This window comes from Carettochelys insculpta, chromosome 2 (assembly GCF_033958435.1).
Source record: "Carettochelys insculpta isolate YL-2023 chromosome 2, ASM3395843v1, whole genome shotgun sequence".
Lineage (NCBI taxonomy): Eukaryota > Metazoa > Chordata > Testudines > Carettochelyidae > Carettochelys > Carettochelys insculpta.
In genome coordinates, this window is record NC_134138.1 from 150,615,977 (window position 1) to 150,633,066 (window position 17,090).

The 17,090-nt window shown below is 44.7% G+C and overlaps 1 protein-coding gene across 1 annotated transcript in view; it reads left to right on the plus strand.

Annotated features, from left to right (window-relative positions):
• CTNND2 (catenin delta 2) overlaps positions 1-17,090 on the plus strand; it is a 747,444-nt gene that overhangs the window by 572,726 nt on the left and 157,628 nt on the right. The window contains exon 12 of the mRNA XM_074985959.1: positions 539-724. Coding sequence (XP_074842060.1) covers positions 539-724 — 186 coding nt within the window. The remainder of the gene's footprint in view (positions 1-538; positions 725-17,090) is intronic.

Here is a 17,090-nt window from a genome sequence, read left to right on the forward strand (position 1 = left end):
TTCTCCATGACTGGAAGCAGGAACTACTGGAAATTACTTAAGATTTGCAAACTCCAAAAAGGGTAGATAGTATATAAACAGATTAAATTAAATTCAGAACCACTTAAAGGTTTCTCGCTGCTGCTTCTCATAGAATTGACAGGAGAAATAAATTCTGCTAAAAATAATAGCATCATTTTTCTTTCTATTAGCTGGGACCGAAATCAATTTGCATTCTGTTTTTGTATGGATCTTGGTTGCCATATTTCTGCCTCTGCTGCTTTTTCATGTGGAATTTGGCATGCAATTCAGAACCACAGTAGCAATGTTATTAAAAACATTGTCCAGTACTTTATTTCTCTATAAAAAGAGTCTTTGGGGCCCTACCATGGTTTTTAAACTTTTCAAATGGTAATTGTCTAAAGAGTGCTTAGAAAGAAACAGAAAATAATATCTTTGGACACATGTATATGCAAAGATTGATTATGTTCTCCACTCAATATGGATACTTAAAAAGGGAGAGGTTTTTAGCCTATTTTCCTCTTGTTCTCTTTTTTAGACCGTTGAAAACTGTGTGTGTATTTTGAGGAACCTCTCATACAGGCTCGCTGCAGAAACATCTCAGGGACAGCAGATGGGAACAGATGAACTCGATGGGTTACTGTGTGGTGATGCCAATGGCAAAGATGCTGAGAGTTCAGGGTGTTGGGGCAAGAAGAAGAAGAAAAAGAAATCCCAAGATCAGGTAATGGAAGTTGAAATCAGCATGGAGAGTAAGTGCTTATCAGTGAGATAGGCAGAGTTAATACTTCGTAGTTGTGAGCATGCAATAGATTATATGTGATAATATACTGGTTATTGACAGCAGAGACTGGTTATGTAGTTTCCAAGAGAAATGCACTTTCCTTACAGAATTGAATGTGGTACAATGGCGTCTGAATACTGCAGTTATGCTGTGGTTTTAGCAGAAACCAGAGCTCTGGGCCCCTTTGAAATGCCAGCAGTGCCGCTCTGCACAGTGTGTATAGGGGTGTGTGGGAAGAACACTGCAGACTGTGCTAGGCCCTGCCTGTTCCACACTTTACCCTGCCCCTTCTGGGGCAAGGAGCCAAACCCCCTTCCCATCTTGCCCCTGGAGTCTGTGGTGGCTGTAAGCCCCACTGTATAGTTCCCTTGTTCTGCCATGTTCCCAGGCTTTGTCTTTTCTAGTCAAAATCCATTCTGTAGACTCAGTAGAAGATTGAGCCAGAGTCCCCAGAGCCAAGGTTTCTGGCATTGTGGCTCAGCAGCTCTCAGGTGTTTGCTCAGTAAAGGCTCATCTTGAGCCATTCATTTCCTTCCTGCCTGCCCCCCTTAATTCAAATACATTTATAAATTACCACAGGACAGTTCTTCCTATGTCACAATGTAGTCTTAGCTATTGGAAGTAGTTGAGCATTTGCATACTGTGCTGAATGAATACCCCTAGATACTGAGAAAGAAAACCAAAAAGTATTGTGACAAAGAAGACCTAATGCAACTAATGCATATTTCAGTGGTGCTAGCAAATGTGTAGGCTGTGAACATTAATTCAACTGATTCAGATGGCCACCAATATTTAACTTGTTCCATTTTATTTTTAGCTAAATTACATTTTAAATTGATCCCCCTCTACTTTGCTTCTTGATTTTGTATTTTCCTAAAAAATACATTACAGTTCAAGAAGTCTGAGATGGGCTGTCATAATGCTATTACTTTGAAGTCCTTTGTAATATTACTGTTGCCCAATATTACTATTGAGCATATATAGTAAAACAGTGAAGATGGTTTATAGAATGTGATGCTTTTAATTACATATGATGGCAGAAGGGAACTTTTTCCACCTCTCTTCAGTTGTTTCCCCCACACAACTATTTATTTATGTATCAGAGTCTCTGGCTACACTAACCCAAACTGCTGGCAGCAGTGTGCAAATGGGCAGTCTCAAAAATTCAAGTGAATGCTCATTTGCATTTTTGCTCCCCAGCATAAGCTGCCGCCGGCACAAAAAAGCAGTGTAGATGTGGTTCTGTTGGCAAAACCCCACCTTTGTAGGCAGCCTCTTATGCCTAGAAAAAATCAACCTGAGGTTATAAAAATAAATGATCTGGAGATACACAAAATATACCTGACGATGTGAAGGTAAATTACATTAATGGGAAATAATACAGGGATAATAGTAATTCAAATGGCTGTTATTAAATGAATCAAGTTTGCAGTAAAATTCAAGCCCTGAAAATATATATTGAAAACAAAGTTAAACTATTGGTAAGATTCTAATTTCACCCACAGTAATGTAATCAAATATTACAATAGTCAAACAACTTCTTTTGTATTGATTTTTGTAAAGGCTTCTATATGTGATGGCATATTGAGAGAAGGTGTTACAAAATGACAGAGGCAAAATAGATGCCTGATGTCCTGTACATTGGGTAGCTGTCTCATATTCCTTCTAGAATAAACTTAGCATCCTTTTCCCTAATCATTGATAGGATTAATATACTAGGTGAAGTTGTACTGCACTTGCACTTTTCAGATTCCTGAACTATCGAAACACACTAATTAAACATGAAATGAAAAGCCTTAATTCTGAAGTTTCTGGCATTAGAAGATTTACACAAACCCTTTATCATTTTAACAAGGGTTGAGGTATTGAATTTTCTTTGATGGTTATTATTTTAAAAGAAGACAAACTCTGAATCCTTGTCAGACCCTGTGACACTGTATTGGTGCTAGCATCCTGATCACAGAGGTTGCTGCAGCACAGAGAAGGCTGTAGGCTTAATTGCAGTCCATCGTCCTGTTGCTGGTGGGGGTTACTGACACTGGTTGGCAATTACTGAGCTCCAGAGGAAATTGCTTCAGCAATGGTGAAGATATATAATTGGGAGGAACGGGGAATAATGAGGAAGCTCTTAAGGTGAGCCAAGTGGAATAGCAAAGATGTGTGAAGGGCCTTCTGTACACCTGTACAATGTCCTGTCCTGTTTAGAAACAGAGGATTCAAAGTGTGACTGCGAGCCCACAGAAAAGGCTGCATCCGGGTGGTCCTATTCACTGGGTAACTGAAGAGGCACCCTATGACATGTGACATTTATTTGGGATTGTAATCTGCTCAGTTGAAGGAGGGTGGCCTGGAAGTTGACCTACATGATGCTTGTGGGCTCTGGACATAATGGAGGAGTTACTGCACTGGTAGTGGAGCAACGGAAAGAGATAAAGAATACTCACCAGCAGAGGGGCAAGTGTTTCTGAGTTGGTAGATTGAGCAGGAGTGAACTTTGTGGGACTTGATCCAAGAACATTCCCAGTTACAGCAGCAGGTCCTGCACTAGTGGGTGAGTTCCTATGAGTTAGGCAAGGGGCCTGAGACTAGGTCAAATGGCCCCAGGGATGATCCTGGTGTCTTTTTCTTAACTTTTGAGCAGATGGCTAATGAGGCTAGATAGGACAAGGGTATGTGGGCATTACAGCTAGCCCCTTACCTGGCTGCTGAGGCTCTGGGGGCTTTCAAGTACCAAGTCAGGCATGCTGGAGGCCACTATTTTAGACAAGATGGAGAAATAGCATCAAAACATTTAGATTGCCAGATGGAACACCCGGATTCATTCCCAGGCTTTTGTGCAAAAACGATCTGACTGAGCCAATCAGTGGTTGAAGCCAGCTGGATAGAACACAGGCTACAATATACTCAGTTATTCTTGAATAGTTCACACAGAGCCTCTCCGCAACTGCAAGAGTTTGGGTTCAAAGCCATCAGCCAGAATTGCTAGCAGACACTATAAAATGAACAGAGGAGTGTGTGGAAGCAGACATTCCACAAAGAAGAGCTCCATCCCCCTATATCAGGGGAGGAGGGAAAGAAATGTGAGTAATTCCATTCATTGAAGTCTGGGAAGGAAACACAAGAAGCACAGAAGAGGGCCCCTAGCACTCACTTAGTGGTTTGTTACAAATGTACTGGCAAAGGACATATGAAGAAAGACTGCCCATCCATGGACTTTGGGTTTGTGAAGTTCTGTGGGTGCAAGAATGTAAAAGGCAGGCATGGAATAAAGACAGTTCCCATCAAAGTAGGCTAGAGCAGTGTTTCCCAAATGCTCTTACGTAGAACCCTGTGGTTCCACGAAGTGAAAATAAGGGTTCCGCGAGAAAATTCCATTACAGTAGCTGACTCCTCTGCAGCTCTCTGCCTTGCCACCACTGAAACAGTAGAACTAAATTTAATTGGTTTAATGGCTGGCAGGGTGGCAGGAGGGATCCAGATGTTAAACTGTGATGGGGTTCAGGAGTCCCCAAGCTCTGCGCCCCATCCGCAGACAGGAGTGACCCTCACTCAGCAGAAGAACAGCAGGTTTATTAGCCAACAGGACGCAGCATCTTACAGAAGAGTCAGTGCAGCAGGCTGGGACAGCCAGTCCAATCCATATTGGTGAGAGGAGGCCCGAAGGAGCCCCGAGCCGGGACTTTGCCCCCTCCTTTGTCTCTCTCTCTCCCAGCCCAGACTCCCTGCTTTCCAATTCAAACCCCTCAGGCTCCACCTCCTCCTTGGTCTGCAGTCCAGAGGTGTCACCTAGGTTGCCCTCAGCAGAAGCCCCACACTCTCTGTGAGCCACTCACGTACACACACGTATCCCTCACTACATCACATAAACCAATTGAATTTAGTTACACTACTTCATCAGCACCAGGGAAGGGAGCTGCACCGAGTGCCCCTCTCTTGCCTCACTACCTGAGCAGCTACACCTCTCGGGGGGGGCATAGCTCAGCTTACTCCCACCAGCAGAACACCTCCACGCCAGCCTTCTTTCTGCTGGACGCATATGGCTGCCCAGCGCAGTCTCCCCCAGCCAGCTCCCGGAATGGGTTATTCCTGGTGGCTGGTGTGGGGCTGAGGCAGGTTAATTCTGAGGAAGTGGGGGGGGCAGGGTTGAGGCTGAGAGGGGTTAATCCTGGGGATGGGAGTAAAGCTTGGGGTTGGGGGGGCAGATTTACGGGCTTAGGAAGGTAAAGCCAGGAGATGGGTGGGGTTGGGATCAAAGGGGGTAGAACGTGGGAATGGGGTTCCGCAAGTCTTTTGAGTTTGAAAGGGTTCCATGGCCAGATAAAATTGGGAAACACTGGGCTAAAGAACCACAAAGGGTATAGTGAATTTGACAGTCTTACATTGTCTTGTACAGAGCACCTTTGTTTGGTTGCAGAGACAACAGAAGAGGGTGATGATAATACTCCATTGTTTCCACAAGGAAAAGAACACTTACCTTGTAGCAAATAACAATGGGAAATGGAAGAAAAGTTTGAGTGTCAGAAGGTGGATGTGGTAAAGTCATTGCCCTGTGCAGTGGTGATAGGAACTGACTAGATTCATCTCCTTTATGTAAAAGAGCAGAACACACAGAAGAGACTCTAATGATGGGGTCCACTGAAAAAAAATTGTGGTGGTAGTTTCTCCAGATAATTCTCAGTGGGCACTGTTTAATTACATAAACATAATACGACAAATGAAGAGAGGATTGACGCATTGGAGATCTTGGAGTGGGAAAGAAGTGCTAGAAAAGGGGACAACAGATCAAGGAGTGATTGATCAGAAAGAAGTAGTGGAGTAAGAGGGCAATGGCTCCTCTGACTCAACAGAGGGGCAAGTCATGGGCAAGGGCTTGAAAAAAAGAAGACCTACTGAGGAGATAATAAGGACTTGGCAGGTGAATTCTACCAAAATAGTCTCAAGTCCCAATACTGAGGCTCTGAAAGGACTACTAATGGATGCTTGGGGGAGTGGGAGGCTGAGGACTTGATCAGTCCCAGTTGAGGACACATGCCCCCAGTCAGCGCCTTTTACCTGCTTGGTGATTCTGTTTCTTTTCTGTTTGGTTTCATGAGAAGCAATCCCATTCCAGGAACATCCTGTTTTCCTGACACAACCAAATTGTTACATTGCTTTTATAATAAAAGGAAGCAGTGTACCAAATTTGGTGGTCCTAGTTCTTACTGTTTAGGAGAAGTTCTTGAACAACCAGAAACACAGAGAGAGAGAACAACAAGAAGTCCTGTGGCACCTTATAGACTAACAGATATTTTGGAGCATAAGCTTTCATGGACAAAGACCCACTTCATCAGATGCATGAGGGGGGGTGAGGGTTCAGAGGGGTATTTAAAGAGTGGGGTCCCAGTAAAAGGGAGGGCCAGAGCTGACAAGGTCTATTCAGTCAAGGTGGAAATGGCCCAATATCAGTGGTATGTGTCAAAAGAGTTAAAAACAAGTCAGATCAGACAGGGGGATATGTGGCCCATTGTCAGAGTCTAATGTGGAGATGTTAACACACCCCGACCAGAGAAGCTGCTTTTGTAAGGGGCCAGCCACTCCCAGACTCTGTTTAATCCTTGGGTGATGGAGCCAAATTTGCAAAAAAATTACAGGTCAGAGATTTCTCTCTCCATTTGCTTTTTGAAATTTCTTTGTTTTAGGACTGCTACTTTTAAATCTGTTACTGAGTGTCCAGGGAGATTGAAGTGCTCTCCCACAGGTTTCTGTATATTACCATTCCTGATGTCTGATATATATCCATTTATTCTATTACATAGAGACTGTCCAGTTTGGCCAATGGAAATTGCAGTGGGGCATTGCTGGCACATGATGTCGTATATTATATAAGTAGATGTGCAGGTAAAGGAGCACCTTATGGTATGGTTGATGTTAGGTCTTGTGGTGATATCACTGGTATAGATATGTGAGCACAGTTGGCAGTGAGGTGTGTTGCAGGGATTGGTCCCAGGTTTCGAGTCACTGTGTTGTGATCTATAGTTGCTGGTGAGGATTTGTTTAAGGTTGGCAGGCTGGCTGTAGGCGAGGACAGGCCTGCCTCCCAAGCTCTGTGAGAATGAAGGATCACTGTCCAGGATGGGTTGCAGATCACTGATGATGCAATAGAGAGGCCTTAGGTAGGGGCTGTATGTGATGGCCAGTGGTGTTCTCTTGTTTTCCTTGCGAGGCCTGTCTTGTAGCAGGTGGCTTCTGGGTACCTGTCTGGCTCTGTCAATCTGTTTCCTCACTTCCTTAGGTGGGTATTGTAGTTTGAAGAAAGCTTGGTAAAGGTCTTGTAGATGTTTGTCTCTGTCTGATGGATCAAAGCAAATATGGTTGTACCTTAGTGCCCAGCTGTATACACTGGATCGTGTAGTGTGCCCTGGATGGAACCTGGAGGCGTGTAGATAAGCATAGCGGTCTGTGGGTTTTCAGTACAGGGTGGTATTCATGTGACCATCGCTTATCTGCACAGTAGTGTCCAGGAAGTGGATCTTTTGTGTGGGCTGGTCCAGGCTAAGGTTGATGGTGGGGTGGAAACTGTTGAAATCACAGTGGAACTCTTCAAGAGCTTCCTTCCCATGGATCCAGATGATGAAGATGTCATCAGTGTAGCGCAGGTAGAGGAGGGGACGAGAACTGAGAAAGTGTTGTTCCAGGTCAGCCATAAAAATGTTGGCATACTGTGGGTGCCCGTAGTAGTGCCACCGATTTGAAGGTGTAAATTGTCCTCAAATCTGAAATGGTTGTGGCTGAGGACAAAGTCACAAAGCTCTACTACCATTTGTGCCTCGGTCTCATCAGGGATAATGTTCCTAACAGATTGGAGTCCATCTTCATGTGGAATATTGGTATAAAGGGCTTCTACATTCATGGTGGCCAGGATGGTGTTTTCAGGAAAGTCACCAATGAATTGCAGGTTCCTGAGGAAGTGGGTGGTATCTCAAAGAAAGCTGGGAGTGCTGGTAGCATAGGGTCTAAGTAGAGAGTCCCAATATCCAGACAGTCCTGTGGTGCCAATGCCTGAGATGATGGGGCGTCTGGGATTCTCCGGTTTGTGGATTTTGGGTAGCAGGTAGAATAAACCTGGTTTGGGTTCAAGGGGTGTGTCTGTGTAGATTTGTTCCTGTGTTTTTATAGAGAGGGTCTGAAGCAGATGCTGTAGTTTCTTTCTGTATTTCTCAGAGGGATCCTGGGACAGAGGCTTGTAGAATGTGCAGAGTTGCTTGGCAGCCTCCTTTTGGTAGTCTGCCCTATTCCATGATGACAACAGCACCTCCTTTGTCAGCCTCTTGGATGACAATGTCAGAGTTGTTCCTAAGGCTGTTGATGGTGTTGTGTTCTGCATAGCTGAGGTTATGTGGTATGGTTTCAGAGGGGTATTTAAAGAGTGGGGTCCCAGTAAAAGGGAGGGCCAGAGCTGACGAGGTCTATTCAGTCAAGGTGGAAATGGCCCATATTATCAGTAGTATGTATCAAAAGTGGAAAAAAAACAAGTGAGATCAGACAGAGGGATATGGCCCATTGTCAGAGTCTAATGTGGAGCTCTCTCAAATATATAATAGATTAGAGAACATGTCTATGGCTGGATCTACAGTTGCCCCAACTTCGAAGGAGGCATTTTAATCAGGGCAACGGGAGATTATTAATGAAGTGCTGTGGTGAATATGCAGCACTTAATTAGGCTAATTCTCCCCTGCGGCAACTTCGAAGGAGTAAAGAGACTTCAGTGTGGCACAGGCGCTTCGAAGTGCCCACAGTTACATGTATGCCAGCACTTCGAAGTCTGAAGCTTCAGAGTTGCCACAGAGGAGAATTAGCCTAATGAATTGCTACGTATTCACCGCAGCACTTCATTTGTAATCACTCGTCGCCCTGATTAACATGCCCCCTTCGAAGTTGGGCGCAAGTGTAGACAAGCCCTATATTTTCAATAGGAGTTTTACTGTACATGTTTCAGAAAGCTAGTCACTTCCTGAACTAATGAGGCCAGAGAGGGGTACAACCCCATCAACCTCAGTGTAGTTATGCCTACTTATATTACCAATTTAATATCTGTTCTATAAAGTGCATTTTACATTAGTTCTATCTATCGATCTATGTCTGCTTGTGCTATGTTTGTTCAAGAACTCCTAAACTGTAAGATCTACAACCACAAAATTTGGTATGCAGCTTCCTCTTACCCTCACTTAAACCAAGGTCAGGGTTTTGTTGTGCCAGGAAAGTTGGAGATGCCTGAAATCCCAGGATTTCCCAGAGTATGGAAAGGGCATAGGCAGGAGGAGGCAGGTGAAAGGGAGGGTCCCAGACAGGAGGGATACATTACAGAGAGTGGCCACTTGGGGCAGCGGCAGCATCAAGAGAGAGACCAACAGGTCTGGAGAGCCACCATTTTGCTGGCCACAGAGACTGGGTAAGTAGCTCTTCTTCTCAACCCCCGAGCCTTCCCTCACCTCTTGGAGAACCTACAGGCTGCAGGAGGGCTGCTGGAGGGGAGGGCAGCCCCCAAATAGCCTGCAGACCACAGTAGAGGGTGCTGGAGGCCAGGCACAGTCCCTTGGAACTTGGCCTTATTTGAATAGCTTGCATGCCGTGGGGAGGGGGCACTGCTGGAGGTGAGAACCATAAGGGGGGGAAGCCCCAGAGCCTGGCACCTCCCACCAGCTTGTAGGCTGCCAGGGGCACTGGAGGTGGGGGGCAGCCCCCTGAGCTTTGGTCCCCACCCAGACAGATTCTCGTTTGTTGTGAGTTGGTGTGGCTCCACTGATTTTAATGCATTTCAAAAACATTGATTGATTGGAGCTCTGACAATTTAGAATGGTTGAGGTTTTGGCATGCTGTATAAATATAAATGAAGTGTTCATGTCATGCACTGTCAATATGTAGACTCTATTTTGCACCACCAGCAGTATGCAGAAATGTCTGGAAAAATAAATTACATGGATTAGAATATGGCAGGGATTGACAGTCTAATATCGATTCTGGTGAAAATACGAGGCAGTCAGGACCTCAGTTTTATACTGTATCGTTTATTTCTGAGTCATAGTTCCACACTGGCCATGTCACCATGCTGGGCTATTGGTCATTACTGAGTGAAAAAGAAGAGTGCCTCCTGCTAAATCACAAGCACTCCTTTATGTCAGATTTTACACACTGATTCCCAGGCTGTGTCCTAGGCAACATTTTCTTCCGTTGTCGGGAAGAAATGGTTTGCTGCTAGAACTCTTCAACACTTGAGCAAAGTATTACAGAATCTTTTAAGCCTCTCGGTAGGGGGACAGGAGGGATCTGGCTGTTAAACCAATTAAATTGAGTTCCATTATTTCAGCACAGCAGGGCAGGGAGCTGCCCACATCACAGGTGAGGGAAGGGATTAGAAATGCTGGGGGGAGATGTGCAGCTGTGCTGAGGAGGAGGTGGCAGCCGCTGTGAAGGAGCAGTGGGGGAGAAGAAGTGTTGTCTGAGGTAGCTTAATCTGGTTTTGGGTCTTAGAGTGGTTAAGACTTGGGCTAGAGGGTAGTTTGGGCTGAGAGGGGTTCAGCCTGGTGATGGGGGAGGTGGTTTTGGGGCTGAGAGGGGGTAAGCCTCGTGATGGGGGGGAGGTTGGGTCTGAGAGGGATTAATGCTGGGGGTGGGGGAGTGGGTTCAGGCCCCTGGAACGTGTAAAAATTGCCATGTGGCCCACAATGCAAAAAGGCTGGCCACCCCTGTCATAACTCTTCAGTGAAATTAAGTTGAGTAAGGTGACAAATATGTGAAAGGATAATGTCTGAGCACAATAATAGTATTTGGGTATGTGTGTCAGTATGCCTAATTTTTAAACCTGTCTATTTGTGTTGCTGTCTTTGCTTATTCCATTTATTAATGAATCACTAAATAATAAATAATATTATTTAAACATTTCTTCTTAGTTTCAGATTGTATCTTCTTCTCCCTTCATTTCCTACTATCACAGATAACCTTATAGCATTGATTACCATGACATTTTTTTCCAAATTCTTTATACCTAAGATGTTCCTTCTAAATCTTTTTTTCTAAAGGTGCATAGAGCTAATCTAAGATACTTGGCTGCATCTATTAATACCCATATTATTCTGTTTGCCCTCATATATACCTTTTCCAGTTCTATAATCATTCATTAACAGCATAGAGCAGGGCAAAAGCCTCTGCAGAACTATTCTTATCTGTCAAACTGAGGGATTTAATATCCTTTTCATAAAAATAAACTCTTTAGGCTCTTATCCAGTGAGAAAATATTCAGGTACTTCAGCACTTAGGTAGTAAGGTGATAAGCACCCTGAAAAATGTTATATTGGTATTTAATATTTCTAATAATGTGTCACTTTTGTGCTTTTAACCTTGACAGCACTCTCTGCCCTGGCAGCAGGGAGGCAGGGGCAGCAGGGGAGTAGGGGCAGGGAATGCAGGAAAGGCCATCTATGGAGTGGGCAGCTGAGCCAGGTGGTTGGCAATGGCCTGGGTTAGGGTATTGAGGTATCCCAAGACCCAGTCCCAGGCTGCCTGCTCCATGGAGAGCCATTCCCACAGCAGGAGGTTTTGCTCCTGCCATGTAGCTGTGTGGGCTGCCATTAAGTCACCAGCCTGGCTGCAGAGGTGGGCCCACCCAGGATGGTGCCCAGTCCTGGTGGGTGTCACTCCATTCCACTTGCTGGCCACTGCAGGGCTCCCTGGCACATCAAGGGGGCTGGGGTGGCCTGCTGATGTCAAGGCTGTGAACACATAAGGAGAGAGGGTGGCCGGGTACTGTGGGCTTGTGGCCACATCCCCATCACCATCCCTCCGTGGGTGGGGCCCTGGGCCAGCCCAGCCACTGTGGGGTCTGTCCACGCTGGGCCGTGGCAGGGCTAGTTCAGTCTCTGCTACCTTCCCTAGCCATGTGCCCTGCATGGGGACCTCCCACAAATGGGCCCCTCCCTGACAGCGACCACGACCATCCCCAGGGCTGCTGGCCATGTGCCCAGGCCTGTGCCAGCAGTGGCAAGGACCGCCTGCCCCCCCGCATGCCAAGGGTGGCCCACACCCGGTCCTACCTGAGGGTGCCTTGGGAGGTTCAGGGGAGGCTTGGGCGGAGGTGGCTCCACTCATGCCCTCCAATAGCACGAAAATATATAGGGTCCCCTGGCTCCTGCCCTTATCGTCACGGTCTCTGTCATCACCCAGTGGCTTTCGGCATGGGGTTGGTGGTGCTGCAGAGGGTTCTGGCTTTGGCTCCTCACCCCGCCTTCCTGCTCGACCATGTCGAGGGTCTTTTCCAGCAGTCTGGCCTTCCTGGGGCTGAGGAGCTGGTGCAGGTTGTCGTAGTAGGGCCAGGTGGCAGGCACTGCCCCTGAACGCCTGACTGACTCTCTCACCTTCGCATACTCCTGGTATAGCTCCTTCACTTTCAACTGCACGTGGTCAAGGGTCTGGGGAGGGGGGACCCCTTGTGGCCAGGGTCTCAGCCAGCAGTGCGAAGGTGGCTGTATTCAACTTCTGTCCCTCTATGCTCAGCAGAATGTTCTCATCTCCCAAGATGGCCAGCAGGTCCTGGACCTCAGCCTCCAGCCACAGGGTGCCCCTCCTCTTAAAGGACTGCCTGGAGTCCCGGGAGCCCTCGTGCCTTGGGATCCCTGAGGTTCCAGGAGTCCTTTCTGCTGGCCGTGACTTTGCCTGACTGGATTCCTGCCGTTCTGAGGGGTGCTGGAAAGTGTTCTGTGGGAAGCACATTCTCCTATGGCTGCCAGCACACTCTTGGTTTCCTGCACAGGGTTTCTGTGTCCCTGCAGTTTTAAGGCAGCCAGAGCTGACAGCCATAGAGCCCTGGCTGCTGGCCAGGGCGTCTCTATGCTCTGGGAAGGGGCCAGCTCCGCAGAGGACTTGTGATTTCAAAATAACAGCCGGGGAGTGGCTACACACATTTCCTTTTGAAATTGACAGCGAAATGGGGTATTCTTCTCAATACAGGAGTGGAATAATGCTTTTGAAATGACCACCTTTTATTGCAATGTTGATTTCGAAAGGAGCAATTTGTGCATAGTCGCTCTGCTGCTTGTTTCCAAATTGCCCCTCATTTCCAAATCGCTTTCGAAATTACTTGCTAGCATGGCCACAGCCTTCCAGAATAGCTTATTCTGAAATAACGCTGCTGTGTAGACTTAGCCAGTGAGCACCATACCATGCCCATTAATACCATTCAACTACTGTTGACTGCAGCAAACAGGCCTTAAGATGTCATTGATTTAAATAGAATGTTAGTGGAACACAGAAAATAGGACAGAGAACAAGTAGCAAGACTGTTTATCAGCCTGGTAAATTTCTTCCCGCACACCCTCCTACACTGACCGTCTGAGCAGCTTTGGAAATGTGAGACTCAGGCTACTGGAGTACTGAATAAACCCTAGCTTTCACCTCTTTACAGTACTAAAACTATCTGGAGCTCAAAGTACATTTTACAGTAATTTTTAATCCCAGTCATATTAATCAAAAAGTAAAGGTAACAGCTCAGCTGTGTCCTTCTCTGCAGTCTTGCTATGAAACACGTATTACCAAATGATTTTGTTTTCCACTGCAGAGACTCTGCAACTTTCCTTCAGGGTTTAATTACATTTAAAACTCTACAGTGTTACAACTGCACTGCTGACCAGCTGCTGTTCAGTTTAGACCCTGGGTGTCCAATATGCTCCCTGTTCGCCATATATGGCGAATGGGGCAGTGTAATGTGACAAAGTTGTACCTTGTGGTGGGGCATGTTTGCAGAGAGGCTGGAGGGACAAGTGCATGGTGGCAGCGCGGGAGGCAGCTCCTCTGGACCCGATGAGCTCCAGCCGTGGGGCGGCTAGCGTGGCGTGGCTTCAGTCCCAGGTGGCTTGCACAGCAGTGGCTCCAGCTGCGGCGCAGCTTCAGCCCTCTGTGGCTCAGGCTGCGGCAGCTCCAGCCGCAGTGCAGCTTTGGCCCTGGAGTGAGTAATGTGGGGGAAGGCGTGCCTAACTGGGGGCGGGTGGGCTACAGTTATTGGGTAAATTTCAATTGGGCACCGCTGGTTTGGACACTTCCTATGGCAACAGGAAAGGTTCTCCCATCAGCATAGGTAACCCACTTCCCTGAGAGGTGGCGTCTTGTTTGATGGAAGAATTCTTCTGTTGACCTAAAGCTGTCTACATGGAGACTTAGGTCGGCTTAACGATGCTGCTCAGAGATACAGGAATCACAGTTAATCTGACCTTTCAAAAAAGAGGACACCCCTGAAAGGGAGTGTGGCTGTGTCAATATCTTCCAACTCATGTTGTATCAATGCACTCTATATATTATTGGTAGATATTGAAATAAATACACTCCCTCACAGGGATGTCCTCTTTTTAATATGGTAACCCTAGTTTTTCCCACGTGACTTAATTTTCCAGCATAGACCAGAACTCATGTATTAGTCTTTCTCGTGGAAATGTATTTCCATTCTTTGCAGAGGTACCACTACATAAGTCTCCTGGCTTCTTTGCTTCTCAGAATCTCTAACAAACTTGTTCCCCTGCAGAATTTTGAGTGGACATTTGGATGCTTCCTTTTTATCCACAGTATTTGTCAGTCACTTTCTGTTCAATATTCTTTAAAAGATTTTACTTGCTCTCAGGCTTACCCATAAGAAAGAAATCTTTATTCACTGGGTCATCTTTTATACTCTTAGATATGCCCAGTCTCATTTCCTCCTTCATGCACATTCTTCACAGTTCCACAGAAGAATTCTTTAATTTATCCCTTCAGTCTTCATCCTGCATACACAATAGCTCCACAGTTTTATATAGTTAATTTACAATAATCTGTTTAATCTTTTTTCTGAATTATTTGATTTTTTTTCATCTGATTTCAATGGCAACAAACCACCCTCCAACTAATGTACTTCATAAGAGTGTGTACTTTCCAGGTGTTCCTCCTAATCTGAGCTCATTTCTCTGAATGTATCAACACGCCTTTTAATACCATAACTATTTTGTAATATGGTTCTCCAGATCCTCCTAGCTGGTGAAATACTCTGGCAAGTTCACCCAGAGCAGCTGGAGGAGGGGTCAAAGGAGGAGGACAACCTCCCTCATGATTTTTGAGTGAGGGGTGGAATGTTCCAAGCACTTGGGCTCTGGGATATTCAGATGTAGGGCTCCCTCAGTCTTTCCTGTTGCACTCCGGATAAATAATTAAATTCACTGGAGCAGCAAGACTGAATCCTGCATCTCCCACATCCCAGGGCAGGGCATGAGTCTATAAACACCAGGCTATAGACTTATCCTCATGCTAGTGCACTTTTGCTCTCTTGGTTCAAGTGACTCTTTAAGGGGGAAAGATCGTACACTTCCCTCATTGGCACCTCCCACTGGCTAGGTTACGCAGCTTCCTGCCTAGTAGGCTGGCATTTATGAATAACAGTCTGAGGTACCTATCTCTTGCCACTCATTGTAGAGATGCCTAACTCAGACTTTGTGAATCCCAATGATTTTCTTAGGTGTCTAAAAGTAACCTGTAGAAGGAAACCTGAAAAAAAAGAACATAATACAGTGCAATATAATTACAGATTTTTACTCAAAAATCTTATCCTCTCGTCAGAGTTGGCATGATCTGTAGACTGTTTCTAATGGACTGTTCACATGAGAATATTCATTACTAATTTAACCTTTCTGAAAAACTCGAGTCCAAACTGAAAAGTACATTGTTTCTCTTCAGCCTCTAGTTAATTATTTGGATCTTATAAATACAAAATGTGGAAATAATACTGAAAGAAATGCTAAAGAAAGTGTAATTCAGTATCACTACTCTCCAAATCAAGCAAGAAAATAGTGGTAGAAATAAAAACATACACACATTTAGCAACAGCTGCAGCCAATTAACCTCAGCAAACTCTTGATAAAATTCTCTGACATGGTACCCATATAGTTTCTTTAAATCTCTACAATTTTTCCTTCTTCTGTGAGGCAGATAACTGCACAGAATGTATACATTTGTCCTTTCAAGAATCAGGTCATTTCATTGTTGAAGTTGTTTCCAGTATTCTAACCCACTATATATCATATCCCTATATACCTACAAAAGTGTGTATGGTTCTTTGATTTCGGCAATGCCAAGACATTTCTGGATATTATAATAGATTATCTCCACCAGAAGAAGATGAAAATAATTGCAAACTAAAAACAGATATAAAGTATACATATCTGAATGAGTTGTAATTAATGTGGGGGTTATGCCTTAGTGATATACTTCTTTACTAAGGTGGTGATTTCCTTTCCCTCTTTTCTGCATGACTGTGACTCACAGTTAAATACATACTTTTTGAGGAAAAATAAAAGTTAAAGGCATTTTTATGAAAAATAACTGCTGTGTTCAAACAGTGCTAAAATTCATATTTGGAATCAGAAATACTGGAAATGGACAATAGTGTAGAATATCATTTTCAGTTATGGATGTGGCTGAATTCATAGCTTTATGGATTTATAAAACATTAAAGTCATGAACAATTTTGGGGCATATTCCTTTCTTGTGATGGAAGAAGATTTTTGACTAATTTAACGCTGTATATATATTTGATCTCTGTAAGAGTATGTAAAACTTTGTAAGAAAAAGAACAGCTTTGAAATCTATGACATAAAATATGCTTCTCTTTTTAGGGTACTTTGAAAAACTGATTAGGTATTGTTGTTTATTCATACAATCAGTTGTATATTCCAGTTGCAACTTCTCTTCAACCTTGAGATCATACAGAATTAATTTTGCTTTTTCTTTAAAAAAATGAAGAAAATAAAGATACCTTTCAACTGAACTTCTTAATTTATAGAAATTCTTCCAAACAGCTGTGAGCTTGATTCAGAATTGCCACCTCTCTTTTGTTAAAAATCCAGAACTGGGCTCAATCCTAGTTTCTCTCAAGTCTTTACCAAAACTCCTACTTAACTCGGAACAAGACCCCATTTACTTTACTGTCAGCTGCACAGTTTCAATACTCAGCAAAATCAAATCTTCTAAAGATTTACAGCAGCACAGCCAGCCAAAGTCTTGGTAACTAATGTTATAAAGACTGCAGGAAATATAAACAAGATTAGCTTTGCCTATTTCACCAAGCATTCCTTTTGTTCTTTCCTCACAATTCGTTCTTATGTTCCCATCTACGGTCCTTATTTATGGTCACCTGCAACTCACGTAACATGCATGAAGCTACCGAATCAGAGTCTTTAACATGAGCCGTGTGCACTAACTTCTCTACATTACATCCTATCACTTTTCAGGTGGAAGCAAATATCCCTGAGGGTATGTCTAC